This window comes from Daphnia pulicaria, chromosome 3 (assembly GCF_021234035.1).
Source record: "Daphnia pulicaria isolate SC F1-1A chromosome 3, SC_F0-13Bv2, whole genome shotgun sequence".
Taxonomy (NCBI): domain Eukaryota; kingdom Metazoa; phylum Arthropoda; class Branchiopoda; order Diplostraca; family Daphniidae; genus Daphnia; species Daphnia pulicaria.
In genome coordinates this window covers 12,789,529-12,805,853 of record NC_060915.1, presented here as the reverse complement: position 1 = coordinate 12,805,853, position 16,325 = coordinate 12,789,529, and the positions used below count along the sequence as shown (strand labels likewise).

At 39.5% G+C, this 16,325-nt stretch overlaps 4 protein-coding genes and 4 long non-coding RNA genes across 11 annotated transcripts; 4 read left to right on the top strand and 4 right to left on the bottom strand.

Annotated features, from left to right (window-relative positions):
• Nucleotides 1-26: 26 nt before the first annotated feature.
• LOC124328589 lies at nucleotides 27-8,513 on the bottom strand. Of its 2 annotated transcripts, none has more exons than XM_046787442.1 (4): nucleotides 7,950-8,513; nucleotides 621-784; nucleotides 370-535; nucleotides 27-295 (listed from the first exon to the last, which is right to left on the bottom strand). In XM_046787442.1, exons 2-4 carry the CDS (start codon nucleotides 762-764, stop codon nucleotides 183-185), a joined length of 423 nt encoding a protein of 140 aa, XP_046643398.1. In that variant the 5' UTR covers nucleotides 765-784; nucleotides 7,950-8,513; the 3' UTR covers nucleotides 27-182. The 2 variants fall into 2 exon arrangements, with proteins under 2 accessions (XP_046643398.1, XP_046643397.1); XM_046787441.1 differs by lacking the exon at nucleotides 7,950-8,513 and adding an exon at nucleotides 959-1,091.
• LOC124328552 (trypsin alpha-3-like) lies at nucleotides 3,108-16,172 on the top strand. Of its 2 annotated transcripts, none has more exons than XM_046787392.1 (6): nucleotides 3,108-3,493; nucleotides 15,056-15,171; nucleotides 15,271-15,400; nucleotides 15,480-15,761; nucleotides 15,833-15,917; nucleotides 15,985-16,172. In XM_046787392.1, exons 1-6 carry the CDS (start codon nucleotides 3,443-3,445, stop codon nucleotides 16,059-16,061), a joined length of 741 nt encoding a protein of 246 aa, XP_046643348.1. In that variant the 5' UTR covers nucleotides 3,108-3,442; the 3' UTR covers nucleotides 16,062-16,172. The 2 variants fall into 2 exon arrangements, with proteins under 2 accessions (XP_046643348.1, XP_046643346.1); XM_046787390.1 differs by lacking the exon at nucleotides 3,108-3,493 and adding an exon at nucleotides 14,462-14,963.
• LOC124328656 lies at nucleotides 3,506-3,862 on the top strand. The gene is made up of 2 exons (XR_006916426.1): nucleotides 3,506-3,709; nucleotides 3,774-3,862. It is a non-coding gene; the product is annotated as an uncharacterized LOC124328656 (long non-coding RNA).
• On the bottom strand, nucleotides 5,255-7,199 carry LOC124328590. Its single transcript, XM_046787443.1, has 4 exons — nucleotides 6,210-7,199; nucleotides 5,870-6,033; nucleotides 5,620-5,785; nucleotides 5,255-5,542 (listed from the first exon to the last, which is right to left on the bottom strand). The coding sequence occupies exons 1-4, from the start codon at nucleotides 6,217-6,219 to the stop codon at nucleotides 5,430-5,432; spliced, it is 453 nt and encodes a 150-aa protein (XP_046643399.1). The 5' UTR covers nucleotides 6,220-7,199; the 3' UTR covers nucleotides 5,255-5,429.
• On the top strand, nucleotides 8,942-11,470 carry LOC124328629. Its single transcript, XR_006916394.1, has 3 exons — nucleotides 8,942-9,051; nucleotides 9,320-9,701; nucleotides 11,415-11,470. It is a non-coding gene; the product is annotated as an uncharacterized LOC124328629 (long non-coding RNA).
• Nucleotides 9,350-12,157, bottom strand: LOC124328583. Of its 2 annotated transcripts, XM_046787435.1 has the most exons (3): nucleotides 12,027-12,157; nucleotides 11,080-11,629; nucleotides 9,350-9,376 (listed from the first exon to the last, which is right to left on the bottom strand). In XM_046787435.1, the coding sequence occupies exons 1-2, from the start codon at nucleotides 12,033-12,035 to the stop codon at nucleotides 11,108-11,110; spliced, it is 531 nt and encodes a 176-aa protein (XP_046643391.1). In that variant the 5' UTR covers nucleotides 12,036-12,157; the 3' UTR covers nucleotides 9,350-9,376; nucleotides 11,080-11,107. The 2 variants fall into 2 exon arrangements, with proteins under 2 accessions (XP_046643391.1, XP_046643392.1); XM_046787436.1 differs by lacking the exon at nucleotides 9,350-9,376 and having other exon boundaries at nucleotides 10,933-11,629.
• Nucleotides 12,375-12,997, bottom strand: LOC124328622. The gene is made up of 3 exons (XR_006916384.1): nucleotides 12,904-12,997; nucleotides 12,708-12,819; nucleotides 12,375-12,629 (listed from the first exon to the last, which is right to left on the bottom strand). It is a non-coding gene; the product is annotated as an uncharacterized LOC124328622 (long non-coding RNA).
• On the top strand, nucleotides 13,186-13,459 carry LOC124328645. The gene is made up of 2 exons (XR_006916414.1): nucleotides 13,186-13,260; nucleotides 13,370-13,459. It is a non-coding gene; the product is annotated as an uncharacterized LOC124328645 (long non-coding RNA).
• Nucleotides 16,173-16,325: the final 153 nt, after the last annotated feature.

The window sequence follows — 16,325 nt, the reverse complement described above, 5'->3', positions numbered from 1 at the left end:
AATGATAAAATCGTTTAAACACAGCGTCATGTCTTCACCGCAGATTTCGAGTGTAATATCAAGAACATTAAGTCGACGTTTGATTTGCGAACTAACTAATTTTTTCTTGGCAACATAGGCATTTATGTGTAAATAGCAAAAGGAATTATTGTGTTTCCTAACAACGCCGATGAGCACGACATTTAAATGTAACCATATGTTATTGCTATTACGTTATTGGGATAAAACCAATTTTTCATGATTGACCTGCACGAAACGATGTCCAGATAGGGTCCGTGTTTTCTCGCTGCAGTTCCTGTTGATTGACAAATCAGTTTTTTAAATCAATCGAATATTAGAGGAACGGCTTATTATTACAAATAGAATTACTCAGAATCGTCGAAATGACGGAGGACTTTTCGAATGTGGCTTCAAAATTTTGAAAGTGTTGGAGGATCACTTTGTTCCTGGAAAATAAGCAAATTAAAATGCCGACAATCATGGTGTCGATATTAATCATATCCTCCGGCTTTAAAGTACGAATTAAGCTTTCTTCCTAATTAGAAAATAATAGTCAAGAATTAAAAAAAAAGAAATATCATTCGATAAACAGACTTATTAAGTTCTTCATATGTTCATACCAAATGAGAACTATATCCTTCACGCCAGAGAACGAGATCCTCCACCAGGTTGAACCTCAAGACGCTGTCGATCGGGAAATATTTGTAGTTGAATCCGCATTTGACGTGGGGATCCAGGGGCCATCCGCCGGATAACAACGTCATTTTCCGTCTGAAAAATGTCTCTGAATGGACAACGATCAAAGCATGATTAAAAGGACACATTTATATCAATCAATTATCACCAAAAAAGAGCTCTCCCCCTGTCGACTGATTCCAGCAATAAGACGAGTTTATGCGTCATTTGCTTTGATCTTAATAGATTTCAAGTAGGCTAAGTTGTTCAATGTTTTCCTTACCATTTTCCATCACTTGCTGAAGTGTGCGCAAGAACAAATGCGCGATGAATGACACAACTTTATTCACGCTAGCGGTGGTTTCTGAACTCCATACATATGTATTGAAAAATCGGTCTTGAGTGGAGAACGCTAAACGGACAACTGTACCTCGCTGAAGTTGGTCACACGATGAAATTGAATTTGGCAAAGAAATTTCCGAGTTCCACGACGAATAATTTGGCGAAAAAAGCCAATAGAAATATCGACCTGATTGAAATTAACATATCTTTCGAAAGATTTGCATTATTTCACCATGGAACCCAAAACCGAATTCTCGGAAAATCCCTAACCGTCCATAACATGTATTACAGTGAGTGTGGCTCTGGCTGATTTTTTTTCCCCCCTTTTGACGGAGAAACGCAATAAATTATTGTCTCCCGGCGGTGAATGAACAGTTAACACTTGCTTTTTTGACTCCGCGAGCGCAGATGTATATCTTGAAAATGAAATAAAATTTGCGACTTTTATTTTATGCAAAAAAGTCGAGCTGTCGAGCTGACACGTGCTGATGGCTTGCTCTATTTTCTTTAAGATTGGTGTTGTCAAAGTCAACTTGATATTTAATTACGGAAAACAACGAGTTGGCAGCAGAAGACCTTAAAAGGGAAGGCCATCAGCCACACCCAGCTGCAAGGGAAAGAATAAAAATGGAAATTAACGCGATATAGAGGGCTAATTCACACAGCACATGCACATTTTAAACTATTAAACTCTAATCAAACGTTTGCGTGAATATTGACGCGTACAATGTGCTGGAGAAACATTTTATTCGCTCATCTTCCTTCAATTTTTTCGGGGCCCAAATTTATCAGCGGCGATTGAAGACGTAAAACAGGCCATCAGGAATACTTGAAATAGGTTTTTCTTATGTAGGCTACTTAGAAACGCTTTTAAAGTAGGAAAAAACTGGTTTGAAGTATCCCCGATGACCTTTTTTTAAAAGTATTTTATCGCTGCTGTTATATACAGCAGTGGACAGTGGTAGCCACTACAGAATAAATAATCTTAAACGAATGTAAATTATCTCTAGGGTATATGGGACTGACTGACTGGGCGGCAAATGAAAATTGAAACTTGAAGGTGATGAATTAAATTTGGCGAGTCGTTCTTGGTTGATTTTTTTTTTCGGCGGTTTATCCCATTTTTTATTTATTTTATTTTATTTTATTTTATTGTTTGATTGCACATTTTGGATTTTTTCGAAATCGACGAGATTCGAGTTCTCACCTTTATTCACAACACGTTCGAACGCCCACATGCAAAATCTAGTTTCAGTCTTTTATAACAAGCTGCTAAACTAGTTGAATTGAATTGATTCAACTATTTTGCTGATCAATCGCTTGGTTGTTGTCGAATAGATCGAATTTCTTTTAGAGCGCGTGTATAGAATCATTTCCTCGTCAAGGTATACATCTAGTTTCTTAAAAGAAACAAGTGAAATAGATTTACATATTGCATAATAAATTTATGCAAATGTGAGCGATGAACCACTGTGGGGAGACCCAAAACGCTTTTGCGAAAACTTGTTATCTCACTTCAATTGGAGTGTAGGTTAAGACAAAAGAGAAGTAGGCAAATCTAGATAAGGTGATTGCCTTTCTTTGATTGCCAACAACAATGCCGACATTAAAACACAATTCAATCAGAATAAATACAATCGGATGCATTTTGAATATTTAATTGGGTTCTTTCTTATCTGTTGCATCAGCAGCAATTATAACGTTGAAATCGGCCGAATAAACAACAAGCAAAGTCTCGTTGTTTTAGTGATGTCGATTTTGTGAATTGTTGGAAGTTTAAACGAGGGCACAATTAAGGGAAAAGACTGAACGGCGAAAACCGTGTCGTTGGTATCTCGGGTTGGCTGCTGGTGTGGAACCACTTCCAGAAATTAATATTTTGAGCTGATAATTAATTGCTAAAGGCTAAAGGCTATAAGGAGTAAAGTGGGTTGAACCGCACTGTTCAGAGTAGGCCTACCGCAATTATTTCCTTTTGCGTAACGAGATTCCATTTACCTGGCATTTTCACTTTTCAATAAAAAAAAGAACAGAAATTTGGTGTAGTGAATGAAAAGCGGTCAACGGGAGAAGTTGAGTCCAATTTTGACAGGGAAAAAGATTTCTTAATTCATAGGTTATTTTACTTATTTATTGTTATTTCCTCTCCCATATTCAATTTATTAGGACCTTCCAGCATTTAATCGATTATCTTTGGCGCATTCAACATAATTAGAAAATGAGCCAATTACGCCAGTCAGGGTTCGCCATTCTCTTTTTAGTGGCCGTCCTGATGTCTTACTCCGGCCCAGCCGAAGGCGGCCAGAAAACGAAAAGTGTTGGACCTTCGAAAACCTTTGAACCTTGAAAACAGTTGGTATTTGAAGGATATCGGATATGAGTGGCAGACAGGTCCGAAGAATTTGAGGACAAAAACAACGCGGAGATGAGAATGGTCGGCAGTGTCGTCGCTCAACGGAATCAGTACCCCTACATGGTGAGATCAAATTTCAAATAATACATCAGCACTCAAGTTATAACTATTTATTGAAATACAAATATCACCCGTTAATCCAAATGTAATTATTCCGTCACAGGTGTCATTGGGTGTTGAACGCAAAGGCCGCGTTTATAAATCCTGCGGTGGCTCACTAATCAGCAGGAATGAAATCCTGACAGCTGCTCACTGTGTCACCGAAAAAGGATCTACCAAGTGCAAATTTGATTAATAGTAATTGATTTCCCATTTCTTATTTCCTCTTTCCTTTTGATTTTAGACTAAAATACCCGGAGAATTGGATCGTCCTACTGGGTGCGCACGAACTGAGCGGAAGTCGAAACGACGCCCAACTGTCCATCAAAGTCGTCAAAATCAAAATCCACGAGAATTAATACAATCCGGAAGATTTGGTGATAATTCCAGCGCTTAAATCAATCCTATCGATGGATAAAAGTAAATTTTTTTTTAAATAATTTAGTTCAACGACATCGCCATCCTAACGTTGGGCCATCACGTTAGGCTACGTTCACCGAATCCCGCCGAATCCATCTCACCCGTCTGTTTGCCTCCGCATGGATCCACCGATAGTTACGACGGCAGGGCGGTGTACGCCAAGGGCTGGGGACACACCGAAGAAGATGGAACTGCCTCAGATTTCCTTCGCCATGCCACTAAAATAGTTGTTTCTACCGAGATATGCCGTTGCATTTTGAAATCCTACGAGTACCAAAACCACAGCATGAAGTGCGCCTATGAACATTGAAAAAGAACTTGTCAAGTAAGTGAATGTGTTATGAAAAAGTTTAAAAACTGAGCCAAGTATTTAACTCTGTGGTGTTGTATGGCAGGGTGACAGTGGTGGTCCTCTCGTTGTCAAATCGCACACATGGGAATGCAAATATGAACAAGTCGTTCCACTATTTTTTTTTAAGTTATCTAGAAAAATAACAGGATGTGCTAGAAGTGAATACCCGAGCGTTTTAATGAGAGTGACGTCGTTCTTACCTTGGATCAAGATGAACACGCAGTATAGTTTCTCGTGGATATGATTGACTCTGATGGGTTGTTCATGTGGAATACATTTGACCTTCGTGAAACACTTGTTGGTATCCTACACTCGCGTCACATTGTCAAATTAAATTTCAAACACTCTGGAATAAGTCAGCGCAGCACATTGACTGCACATCTAACAACTTTTGAACAATAAAACAATTATTATTCTGGAATTGCTGAGATTGACATTCCGGTTTTCTGTGCCGCGAATCAACAAAGTGAAAAACGTTTGAAAATAGGTTGCCGATTTATGGGAAGTGGTAACCTTCAAGGACAGTGATTGATAAAATTTCCAAAAAACGAATGTCGATGAAGAGGAAAAAGAGTAACGCGCAATTTTTTAAAAAATGTTGTTCTCCGACAAAAATAATGGGCGTCATCGTCCATCGACCTTTACCTTCTTTTGTTTAACTGAGAATCGAAGGATCTTTTTTGGTGGTAGTCAAACGGGGAGGAAAAGTGAGAAACTTTCTTTAATGGCCGATTTTCCAGGGCAGGAAAATCAACTTTCAAGGATCTTTCCTGATTTCCGTGTGGTAAGAAGAGACATCCATGATGGGCGACTTATCTCCAATTTTGATTCAAATGACGTCATCACATCGATTCCATCCATCCGTAGTGTATCCAGCTGACTATCTAGTGTTGTATTTAATACATCCATCGCTAAATAAAACAATTCAACTCTACCAATTCGAAATGATGAAATCGTTTAAACACAGCGTCATGTCTTCACCGCAGATTTCAAGTAGAATAAAATCAAGAACATTAAGTCGACGTTTGATTTGCGAACTAACTAATTTTTTCTTGGCAACATAGGTATTTATGTGTAAATAGCAAAAGGAATTATTGTGTTTCCTAAAAACGCCAATAAGCACGACATTTAAATGTAACCATATGTTATTGGTATTATGGTTTGGGGATAAAACCAATTTTTCATGATTGACGTGCACAAAACGACGTCCAGATAGGGTCCGTGTTTTCTCGCTGCAGTTCCTGTTGATTGAGAAATCAGTTTTTTAAATCAATCGAATATTAGAGGAACGGAATAGTAGTATTCAAAATAAAATTACCCAGGATCGTCGAAATGATGGAGGACTTTTCGAATGTGGCTTCAAAATTTTGAAAGTGTTGGAGGATCACTTTGTTCCTGGAAAACAAGCAACCCATAATGCCGACAATCATGGTGTCGATATTAATCATATTCTCCGGCTTCAGAGTACAAAGTATGCTTTCTTCCTAATTAGAAAATAATAGTCAAGAATAAAAAAAAATAAATATTATTCGATAAACAGACTTGTTAAGTTCTTCATATGTTCATACCAAATGAGAACTATATCCTTGACGCCAGAGAACGAGATCCTCCACCAGGTTAAACCTCAAGACGCTGTCGATCGGGAAATATTTGTAGTTGAATCCGCTCTCGACGTGTGGATCCAGGGGCCATCCGCCGGATAACAACGTCATCTTCCGCCTGAAAGTTTTCTCTGAATGGACAAAACAATCAAAGCATTATATAATAGAAGAACAGAACACATTTATCAATCAATTATCGCCAAAGAGCTCTCCCTTGTTAACTGATTACATAATATTACAAGACGAGTTTGCGTTATTTGCTTTGATATTCAAGTGTTAGGTGGAAGTTGTTCAATGTTTTCCTTACCATTTTCCATCACTTGGAGTGCGCTGAAGGAGAAATACGCGTAATAACTATAGAGCTGCTATGTACTAATGGATGACACAACTTTATTCACGTTAGCGGTGGTTGCTGAACCCCAGCACACATGTATATGTAAAATCGGTCTTGACTGGAGCTCGCTAAACGGACCACTGCATCTCGCTGAAGTTGGGAGACACCTGATTATACTTAATTGGGCAAGAAAATTTTGGAGTTTCATTCGAAAAAAAAAAAGAGTTGCAATTTTTAGAAAAAAAAAATGAACCAAAATAATCAACCTGGGGGTGATCCAACTGATCCATATCTTTCGAAAGATCCGCATTTTTCCCATTGGTTGCCAAAACCGAAAATTCCTGGAAATTTCTCAACCGCGCTCAACCGTAGCCTGTATTTTAACTCGACTGCTTTTTTCGTTTGACGTAGAAACGTATAATATAAATTGACTCCCGGCGGTGAATGAAAAGTTAACACTTACTACTTTTTGACTCCAACTAAGAGCGCAGAGACAGCTAGGGATATCTTGGAAATGAAATAAAAGTAGCGACCAGCAACCTGTTACAGACTGGCTCTGTTTTGTTTTTTTTTTTGTTTTTTTTTTTAACTTTTGTGTTTGTTGAAGTCAACTTGATATTAATTAAGGGGAAAACGACAGCAGCGAATGCTCGATTAAAAAAAGGGGTAAAATATACACAAACCGAAAAAGGTAAGGCCATCAGCCACACCCCAGCATAGGGAAAAATAAAAGTAGAAGAAAATTAATGCGATAGCGGAGTAATTGCTGTGCTCACGTTGTTCACACAAACGTTTTTTGCGTGAATTAACGCGTGCAATGAAGAGCAACATTTCTCCCATCTGCCTTCATTTTTTCGGTGCTGATCTGCTGATCCTTTTATCAGCAGCGATTGAAGACTTCAATAAAGGGCATAAAGTATACTAACTATAATCAAGTACTCAAAACCTATTTGAAGTATTCCTGGCTTTAAAAAAAAAAGTATTTGTTATTTTTATCACCGCTGATTACCGCTAAATATATAATACAGAATAATCTTTTATACGAATTATGTAAATTGTATCAAAGAGAATGGGACTGACTGACGTAGCGGCAAATGAATTGATGCCGAATGAAAATCGAAACTTGTGTAGGTGATGGGGTACGCGACAGTGTTGGACTGGCTCGAGGGTACCAATCAATTAATTTGGAAAATCAAGTTCTGGATTGATTTTTTTTTCGGCGGTTTTTCTTGTTTCGTCTGTTTTATTTTTTCCCCCCATTTTGTTTGATGATTTTGGATTCTTTCGAAATCCACTGGGTTCGAGTTCTCACCTTTATTCACAGCACGTTCGCCCAAATGCCAAGATCTAGTTTCAGTCGTTAAATACAAGTTGCTAAACTCGTATTGAATTGCATCGATTCAACGATTTGGCTGATCAATCGGTTGCTGTCGAATAGATCGAATTTCTTTTCGAGCACGTGCAGAATAAATTCCTCGCCAAGGTATACATCGAGTTTCTTAAGAAACGGGCGAAATAGATTTACATAAATGCATAAAGCCAAGGTGAGCCAAGAACCAATGTGGTCCGCAACCAAACTTACAAGTTATCTCACTTAAATTTGAGTGTACAATTAAAAACTGAAAGAGAAGTTGGGGAGGAGAGAGGACACACAAATCCATGATCGTAGTAAAACAAAACAAAAAGGCAAATGATCTAGAAAAAGGTGATTACCTTTTTGGTCAGGACAGTTTCCTTTCCCTTTTTATTTTTTATTTTTTGCTCTTATTGTACATAACGAGCGTTCTGGACATAATATGTCCACTGATTTTGTTTTTGTGAAATCATGTATCCCTGAATGAATCAGCTGAACTACTTACGCAGCACTTTGACTGCACATGCACCAACAACTTGTGAACAACACAAAGTTCTTTTTTTTAAAAATATATGTCAGCCACGATTTCTGAAATAGGGCTGAGATCGACACTGTCCGCTATTCTATTTCACATTCTTTTTACGACGTTGACAAAATATATTCCCAGAAAACGAATGTCAAAGATGAAGAAAAATGCGCAATTTTAAAGTTTTGTCCTCCGACAAAAATGATGGGCGTCGTCCATCGACCCCCACCTTCTTCCTTGTTTAACTGAGAATCGAATAAGGATCTTTCTTGGTGGTAGTAATACAGGGAGGAAGAGTGAGAAACTTTCTTTGATGGCCGGCTTTTCCTTATTTTTATTTTCATTTTTTTATCAAACGACGTTTCCAATAAAAATATATCTGGAGTAATAATTTTACAATTGTCGGATGTTCAAACGAGGGCACCAGGGAGTTGCTGTGGTCGTCCTGCTGTCATATTCCAGTCCAGCCGAAGGTGGCCGGAAAACGAAAACAGTTGGACCGTCAACTCTGAACGAAACCGGAAGTGAATGGCAGACACCTGAAGAATTTGGGGAAGGAAGTAACGAGGAGATGCGAATGGTCGGCAGTGTCGTCGCTCAAAGGAATCAGTACCCCTACATGGTGATGTCACATTTCAGATTTGCAAATACATCAGCACATAATAATTAATGTCAACCAGTTTATAAAAATGTTAATTGAAATTAAATACACAATCCGAACCTTTTGGTGACATCTTTTTTTTCCGGTCGAACTGTGATTTTTCATGGGAGCAATGCAGATGGTTGACGGGTGCGCCCAACGGCCAATTGAAATCATTCAGTCAAATTTGACGTCAATTTAAATTCATCCAAACCAAAAAGTTGTGTATTTCTGAATCGACTTGGGTTTTAATGATATAGTATTACACAGTCCACACATTATCAATTAGACCGTGGTCAAGGGGTCCGCAACTCAAATTTACTTTTTATTTTTTTTACTTTTTCCTTGCTTTATTTTTCCTTTTTTACTTTTGAGATAGGCTTTCCTTCAAGCGAAAATAAAAGGGTAGGGAGGGGATGGGGAGGAGGGGGGGTTCGTTCGCGCGCGCCCTTCTTTTAGCACGTAAAGTAAATTTCCTTTTTTTTTCCTTTTTTCACTTTTTTTTGCTTTTTTACCTTTTTTATTGTAGTAAATTTGAGTTGCGGACCCCTTGACCGTGGTAGTGCCGAAGGGCCGGGAAGGCTATACATCAACGCTAGAGACACAGCAGAGATTGAGATGTAAAGAGCGGTGATTTATTCAAATGAATTGATATATCTTTTCAGCGAAATTTTTGCAGTTTTTGTTGACAACATCGTAATCTTTATTCAAGTAGTTCTTTACATAAATGTGAAAAATTAGCTCTTTCACAGTGTGACTCCCTTTATATTTCTTCTCGCATTGAATTCCGCCTCCAAATAAATCGGTCGTGCGATCTTGTCTGCGGAACTTGTCGCGAACGAATTTGAGTTTCTTCGACCGTTGAATCGTGACGCCAAGTTCGTTTTTCTCGATGGACCACCACCACCGGTCCGTTTCGAAAACAATGTACGCGTGATGGAGCAAGTTTTGCATGATCTGCCATCCGTAAAGCGGATGAATATAGCCTAATACTTCACCTCCAGAATCTTCTCTGATTCCCCCACCAATTGGTTAAGTCTCTTCCGCAGTTCTGCATTCGTTATGAAATTTTCCCTCGGGCTAATCCGCTTCAGGATCGAAATACAACTTTCCAATGTGTTCGTTTCCGCCACCAGACGATGTTGAACTACTCGAGCCCATCCCCTGTCAAAATATCTAGGCATTAATTTGACTGGCATCAAATTGATTGGCACATTTTGATTAATTGTTTTAAAAATCTGCTGGAATGACCTGAGCTGTAACCGGAATTTTTAATGATGTTTGAATGAAACACGATAATATAAACTTTCGAAACTGATGTCGTGCAACTTCCGATTCGCGTCCTCGGTTTCAACGTTGCCCAGCAACTTGCCCAGCAACTACTGTCGCATATCCTAAAGTTCGGGACCGTTCGTGATTTTTCTTTATGGGGTTCGTATAGAATTGAAATCGAAGCGGCTGTTCCGCTCTGGCACACACCACCATACAGCAGACTACCCCCCCCCCCCCCCAACTTCCATCTCCTTCACCATAGCTTGCCGTCCTTGAATTCTCTTGAGACTTGAGGCACCATAAAATCGGTTTTATTACTTTGTGTTTTTCATATTCGCCTACGCATTCCAGACACAGCCAAAGCCAAGGGTAATACTACACCAAGACTGCGTTAGACCAAACAACGAAGGAAGCCGACGGCGGCTGGAATTCTGATTCTGATTGGACACTCCGGAGTGGTGGGGTTGTGGCTGCATCATCAAACATGCGAAAATAGCCATCCAAGATGGCCGCAACCTCGAACCACTCTGTATAGTTATTTTTAAATGCAGCGCTCTTTCGAAATCATCAAAGTGTTGGAAAAAAAGGTCCCCGGCAGTTAGTAATCGGAAGATCTGGTGACGTTTAAGGACATCAGTTGAGAAAATATTTCCAAAAACGAATGTCGATGAAGATAAAGAGAAAAAGGAATTTATAAAATTTGTACTCCGACAAAAATGATGGGCGTTGTCCACCGACCCCCGCCTTCTCTTGTTCTCTTTTTTTTAATAATTGAAAATCAAAGGATCTTTCCTTGTGATGGTAACAAGGAGTTCGAGGATTATTCTTTCGATAGCCGACTCTCTTGACAGTTGACAACGAATTCGATTCAAATGACAGATGACGTCAATTCAAATTCACTCAAACCCCCAAAACTATATTTATTTTTTAATCAATTTGGGTTGTAATAAAAAATAGTAGTAGCAGCAGTACACATTAGCAATCAGACGGTGGACAAAGCAGAAAAAAAGCAGGGATAAGGCTATATAATATCAACGTTAGAGACACATCAGTTATACATGTTCAGAGCGGTGATTTATTCAAATGAATTGATATATTTTATCAGCGAAATCTTTGCAGTTGTTGCTGACAACATTGTATTCTTCATTCAAGTAGTCTTTACTATAAATGTGATCAATGAGCTCTTGCAAAGTGTGACTCCCTTTATATTTCTGCTCACATTGGATTCCGTTCCCAAATAAATCCGACGTGCGATCTTGTCTGCGGAACTTGTCGCGAACGTATGCTTCATTTTTCGACCGTTGAATCGTGACGCCAAGTTCGTTTTTCTCGATGGACCACCACCATTGGTCCGTTTCGAAAACAATGTACGCGTGATGGAGCAAGTTTTGCCAGATCTGCCATCCGTAAAGCGGATTCGTGTAATACCTAACCTCTAGAATCTTCTCTGATGCCTCCACCAATTGGCCAAGTCTCTCACGCAGTTCTGCATCCGTGATGAAATAACCATCTCCGGGCTGATCGGCCAGGGGATCGAAATACAATTTACCGGTGTGTTCGTTTCCGCCACCAGACGATGTTGAACTACTCGAGCCCATCCCCTGTCAAAAATATCAAGGCTTTAATTTGACTGGCATCAAATTGATTGGCACATTTTGATTAATTGTTTTTAAAATTTGCTGGAATTACCTGAGTTGTATCTTTAATGATGTTTGAATGAAAAGTAAAAAGCCCTCGAAACTGCCGTGCAACTTTTGATCCGCGTCCTCGGCTTCAACGTCACCCAGCAACTAAATACTAACACCACCCTACAGTTATTTCGGGACCGTTCGTGATTTGCCTTCACGGGGGGTTCGCATAGAATTGAAATCAAAGCGGCTGTTCCGCTCTGGCACACACCGCCATACAGCAGACTGACCCTTAGTTCTATCCCCTTCACCATGAAGCTTGTCGTCGTCCTTGAATCCTTTTGAGAAACCATAAACTCAGTTTTATTACCTTTCTCATGTTCGCGTGCGCATACCAGACACAGCCAAGGCTAGGGTAATACTACACCAAGACTGCGTTAGACCAAACAACGAAGGAAGCCGACGGGCGGCTGGAATTCAAATTGATGGACACTTATACACATTGACACTATTTATTTTTATTGCAGCGCTCTTTCGAAATAACCACAAAGTGGACAATAAAAGGTCCCCGGTTAATAATGGGAAGGTCTGGCGACGTTCCAAGACAGCCAAAATGAGCCGATGTAATCCCGCAATGCAACAGGAAATCATTGCGGTATACTGCTGCATAGCGCGGTCCAAACGAATATGACAAAGTCGACATCACAATAAACCTATGGAACTTTGCTTGATTTATTTGAAGGATCTCAACGATAGTTGCTGATACACAACAGATGAGAAAGAAGCAGATGAATTGTTGCAAATGTGTGAAATTGGGAATTCTTTTTGAATTTTGGAAGATTTCATAGGGGGAGCACTCATCAAATCAAAAACTTTGATTAACCTAATAATTACGTCATCATTTCTTTCTTGATCCAGGGCAGGAACGACGTCACTCGAGTGTAAAGGTCAGCTTTGTCATGCTGGCCACAATCTAAATAAATGTATAAACCAATCAATTAACAAACTGTCAAAATCTTATGTTACAGCATAAATCATCTCAATCACGCACTTCCCCAGCTGGCGATGGCGACTTGAATCCACTGGCATTTCTGGTTGCGAGGTTGCTGACTGTTGGCATTGTCCGATTCTATCACTAATGGACCTCCAGCATCACCCTTCCACTAATAGGCCTAAACGGGACACCACATTAAGCACTTGGCCATTTCTTGCTTATTACATAATAGCATCTACTTACACCGACTTACACCGCAAAAGTGTTTGCCGCGTCGGTAGGCGCACAAAGTGTGGTCGAAAACTGTGAAAGGTATAGGTTACTTTCTTAACATTTCGAGTTGGAGATGATCATCGTGACCATCGTCACGACGTGTTGGAGGACTCCCGGACTCGTTCCATTCACTCCCGTAGCCCCCCATCCTTTGACGATGGCCAATTCGCCTTCGTATTGGTCGTTGGATCCTTGCGGAGGCAAGCAAACGGGTTTGACTTTCTTGGTGTACTTGACAGGCGAGTTCAGCGTCAGGATGGCGATGTCATTGGCCTAATTTGTTTCACGCAATCTCTGTTATCAGCAACATCAATGGATAATTAACTGCCACAATATTGTATTGCACACTCACCGATTTGAACATATCGTATTTCTCGTGGATTTTGATTCGACAGATGTTTTTCGTCAATTGGGCGTCGTTGGTCTTTGTCCTTCTGTTGATAAAGTGGGCACCCAATAAGACTTTGACCTGGTCAATAGGGAGTTGCTTTGCCCTATATGTAGGTATAATATCTCAAAGTTAAACCAATAACACTGAATAGATTGTTACTCTATTATTATGATAGGATTTTAAGGTTTACTTTCTGCCTTCTCCTAACGTAGTCATCACGCAATTGGCAGATGTCAAGACGTGAGTTGAACTAAATAAAGATCCCCCACAATATGCGATATCCCATACTTGAGGACTAGTACTCCTTAATCTCATTAACGCCACCTAAATTGAGTTATAGTCTCCTTTTTTTTTTAAGTTATTGGCGTTCCTAATTGGAATTGCGCTGGATTTTATAACTCACCATGTAGGGATACTGATTCTTCCTAGTGACGTCACCGCCAACCATTCTCGTTTGCTGGCTGTCGCTTGCCTCGAATTGTCCCGGTGCCTGATGCCACTCATTTCGGGTTATTTCGTCCAATGTTGGCACAAACCTTTTATTTTTATGCACTAGGATGCCATCAGCGCTATTAGCTGGTCCGGAGTAAAACAGCGGCCATCAAAATGACGACGGTGGGTCTTATTGACTGGAAAGGTTCAATGGCCATTTCCGTTATTTGTTTGATGCGACAACGTGTTGAGAAAACACTATGGAAATTTGAGAAATGTATTCCCTTGTTACAATTTGATGCAAACTCGTTGCTGGATCGGCAATTGAACAGTCTCTGGACTACATTTCTGCTATATTATGACTGCCACTTCTTTTATATATATTACCTGCGCAATATCCCGGAAAACGGGAAAAGCCAACCCCGCAATAACTCAAAAGGATATGATTGCGGTTATGTTTCGCTTCATTAATAATCAGCTCGTCATTTTTTTAAGTGGTTAAACATACTCGCGATCCCCGAATATACATATCACACATATCACACAGAACTTAAAAACAAACAAAAAATTGAACGGTAAAAATAATCGCGACTTCGTTATCTTGGGTTGGTTGCTGTAGGTTTGGGAAACCACTTCCATAAATATTTGGAACTGATTTCAATGAATTAACATAGGTAAAATAAGACTGATGGGTTGGACTGCTGCACTATTTTTTTTTTTTAATTATTATCATTTCCATATTTGGGTTGCGGTCTTATGTTATCTATATTTTTCTGGAAATTATAATCGTAATCAATAGAAAGAAACCGCACAAAATGTTGTGTAGTGATTGAATAGCGGTCGGTGGGAGAAGTTGAGTCGAAATTTGACACGGAAAACACATTTTTGATTTAGGCGATTGTTAAAGTTCTCTCATCTGTTCAGCTTATTGTAGGACCTTCTATAGTACTAAATTTATTATCTGTAGCGCATCGAAACATATTTATTAGGAAATGAGCAAATTTCGCCAGTCAGAGCCCGCCATCCTCTTTTTAGTGGCCGTTCTGTTGTCTTACTCCGGCCCAGCCGAAGGCGGCCAGACAACAAAAAGATTTCCGTCAACTCAAAACAACACTGGAAGTGAATGGCAAACTCTTGAAGAATTTGGGGAAGGAAGTAACGAGGAGATGAGAATGGTCGGCAGTGACGTCGCTCAACGAAATCAGTACCCCTACATGGTGATGTCACATTTCATATTTTTAAATACATCAGCACATAATAATTAATGTCAACCAGTTTATGAAAATGTGAATCAAAATTAACTATCCAGGTATCATTGGGGCGTAAAAACAATGACCGCATTCATAAATTCTGCGGTGGCTCATTAATCAGTTGGAATAAAATCTTGACAGCGGCTCATTGCGTCACCGAAGGAAAATCTACCCAGTGAGTAATTATTATTTAATAAAAGTTGTTAATAATAAAAGCGTGTCCTAATTTTGTATTCTGTAAATAATTTCTCCATTTCTTTTGTATTAATTTTAGTCCAAAAGACCCTAAGAACATGATCGTCTTATTGGGTGTGCACGAACTGAGCGGAAAACGGAACGACGCCCAGCTGTCGAGAAACGTCGTCAAAATCAAAATCCACGAGAAATACAATCCCAAACATTGGGTAATAAGAATTATACAGCTTTATTGTCAATTGACCCGGTTTAGACGTAAATTTCATCTCAGTTGTGAATCAATTTTAGTTCAACGACATCGCCATCCTGACGCTAGAGAATCCCGTCAAGTTTACCAAGACAATCTCGTCCGTTTGTTTGCCTCCGCAAGGATCCAACGACCAATACGAAGGCAGGTTGGTGTTTGCCAAGGGCTGGGGACGTACAAAGGAAGGCGGAAAGGGCTCGGATTTCCTTCGCCATATTTCCAAAAGAATTCTTAACCAATCCAAATGTCGCCAAATTTACAACTACAGACCTTACCCCAGCCACATGATGTGCGCTTATGAGCCCGGAAAAGGAACTTGCCAAGTAAGTGAATGGATTAACAATAGTAATTAAAGATTTTTAATTGAGTTGATTATTGGGTGGTATCATCGCAGGGCGACAGTGGCGGTCCGCTCGTCGTCAAATCAACTGGACCGAAATGCAAATATGAACAAGTTGGAATCGTCAGCTGGGGAAAAGGTATTATTTACCTTATTCTTCTATTGATTAATATTTTATTTATTTTATTTAATAAAAACAAAAACAGGATGTGCTAGAAGTGGATACCCAGGCGTTTTCATGAGAGTGACGTCGTTCCTACCCTGGATCAAGATGAACACGTGAAATTAAACCACGCCCTGTTTGATTAGAATATTACGTTGGTTTCCATGGACCCGATTGACTGGTGCATAATACATTTGACCAAACCGGCATTGATATTCCGTCACCGAATAATTTGTCTTTATTTAGTTTTCTCTTCTTTAAACGTAACAGTCTTACAAAAACAATTCATTTAATCGAGTGATTATTAGGATAAATGCCAATGGACCTCTATATAGTCGTCGCCATTGTCAATTTTGCCCATTTCACATTCATTTATTTATCAAT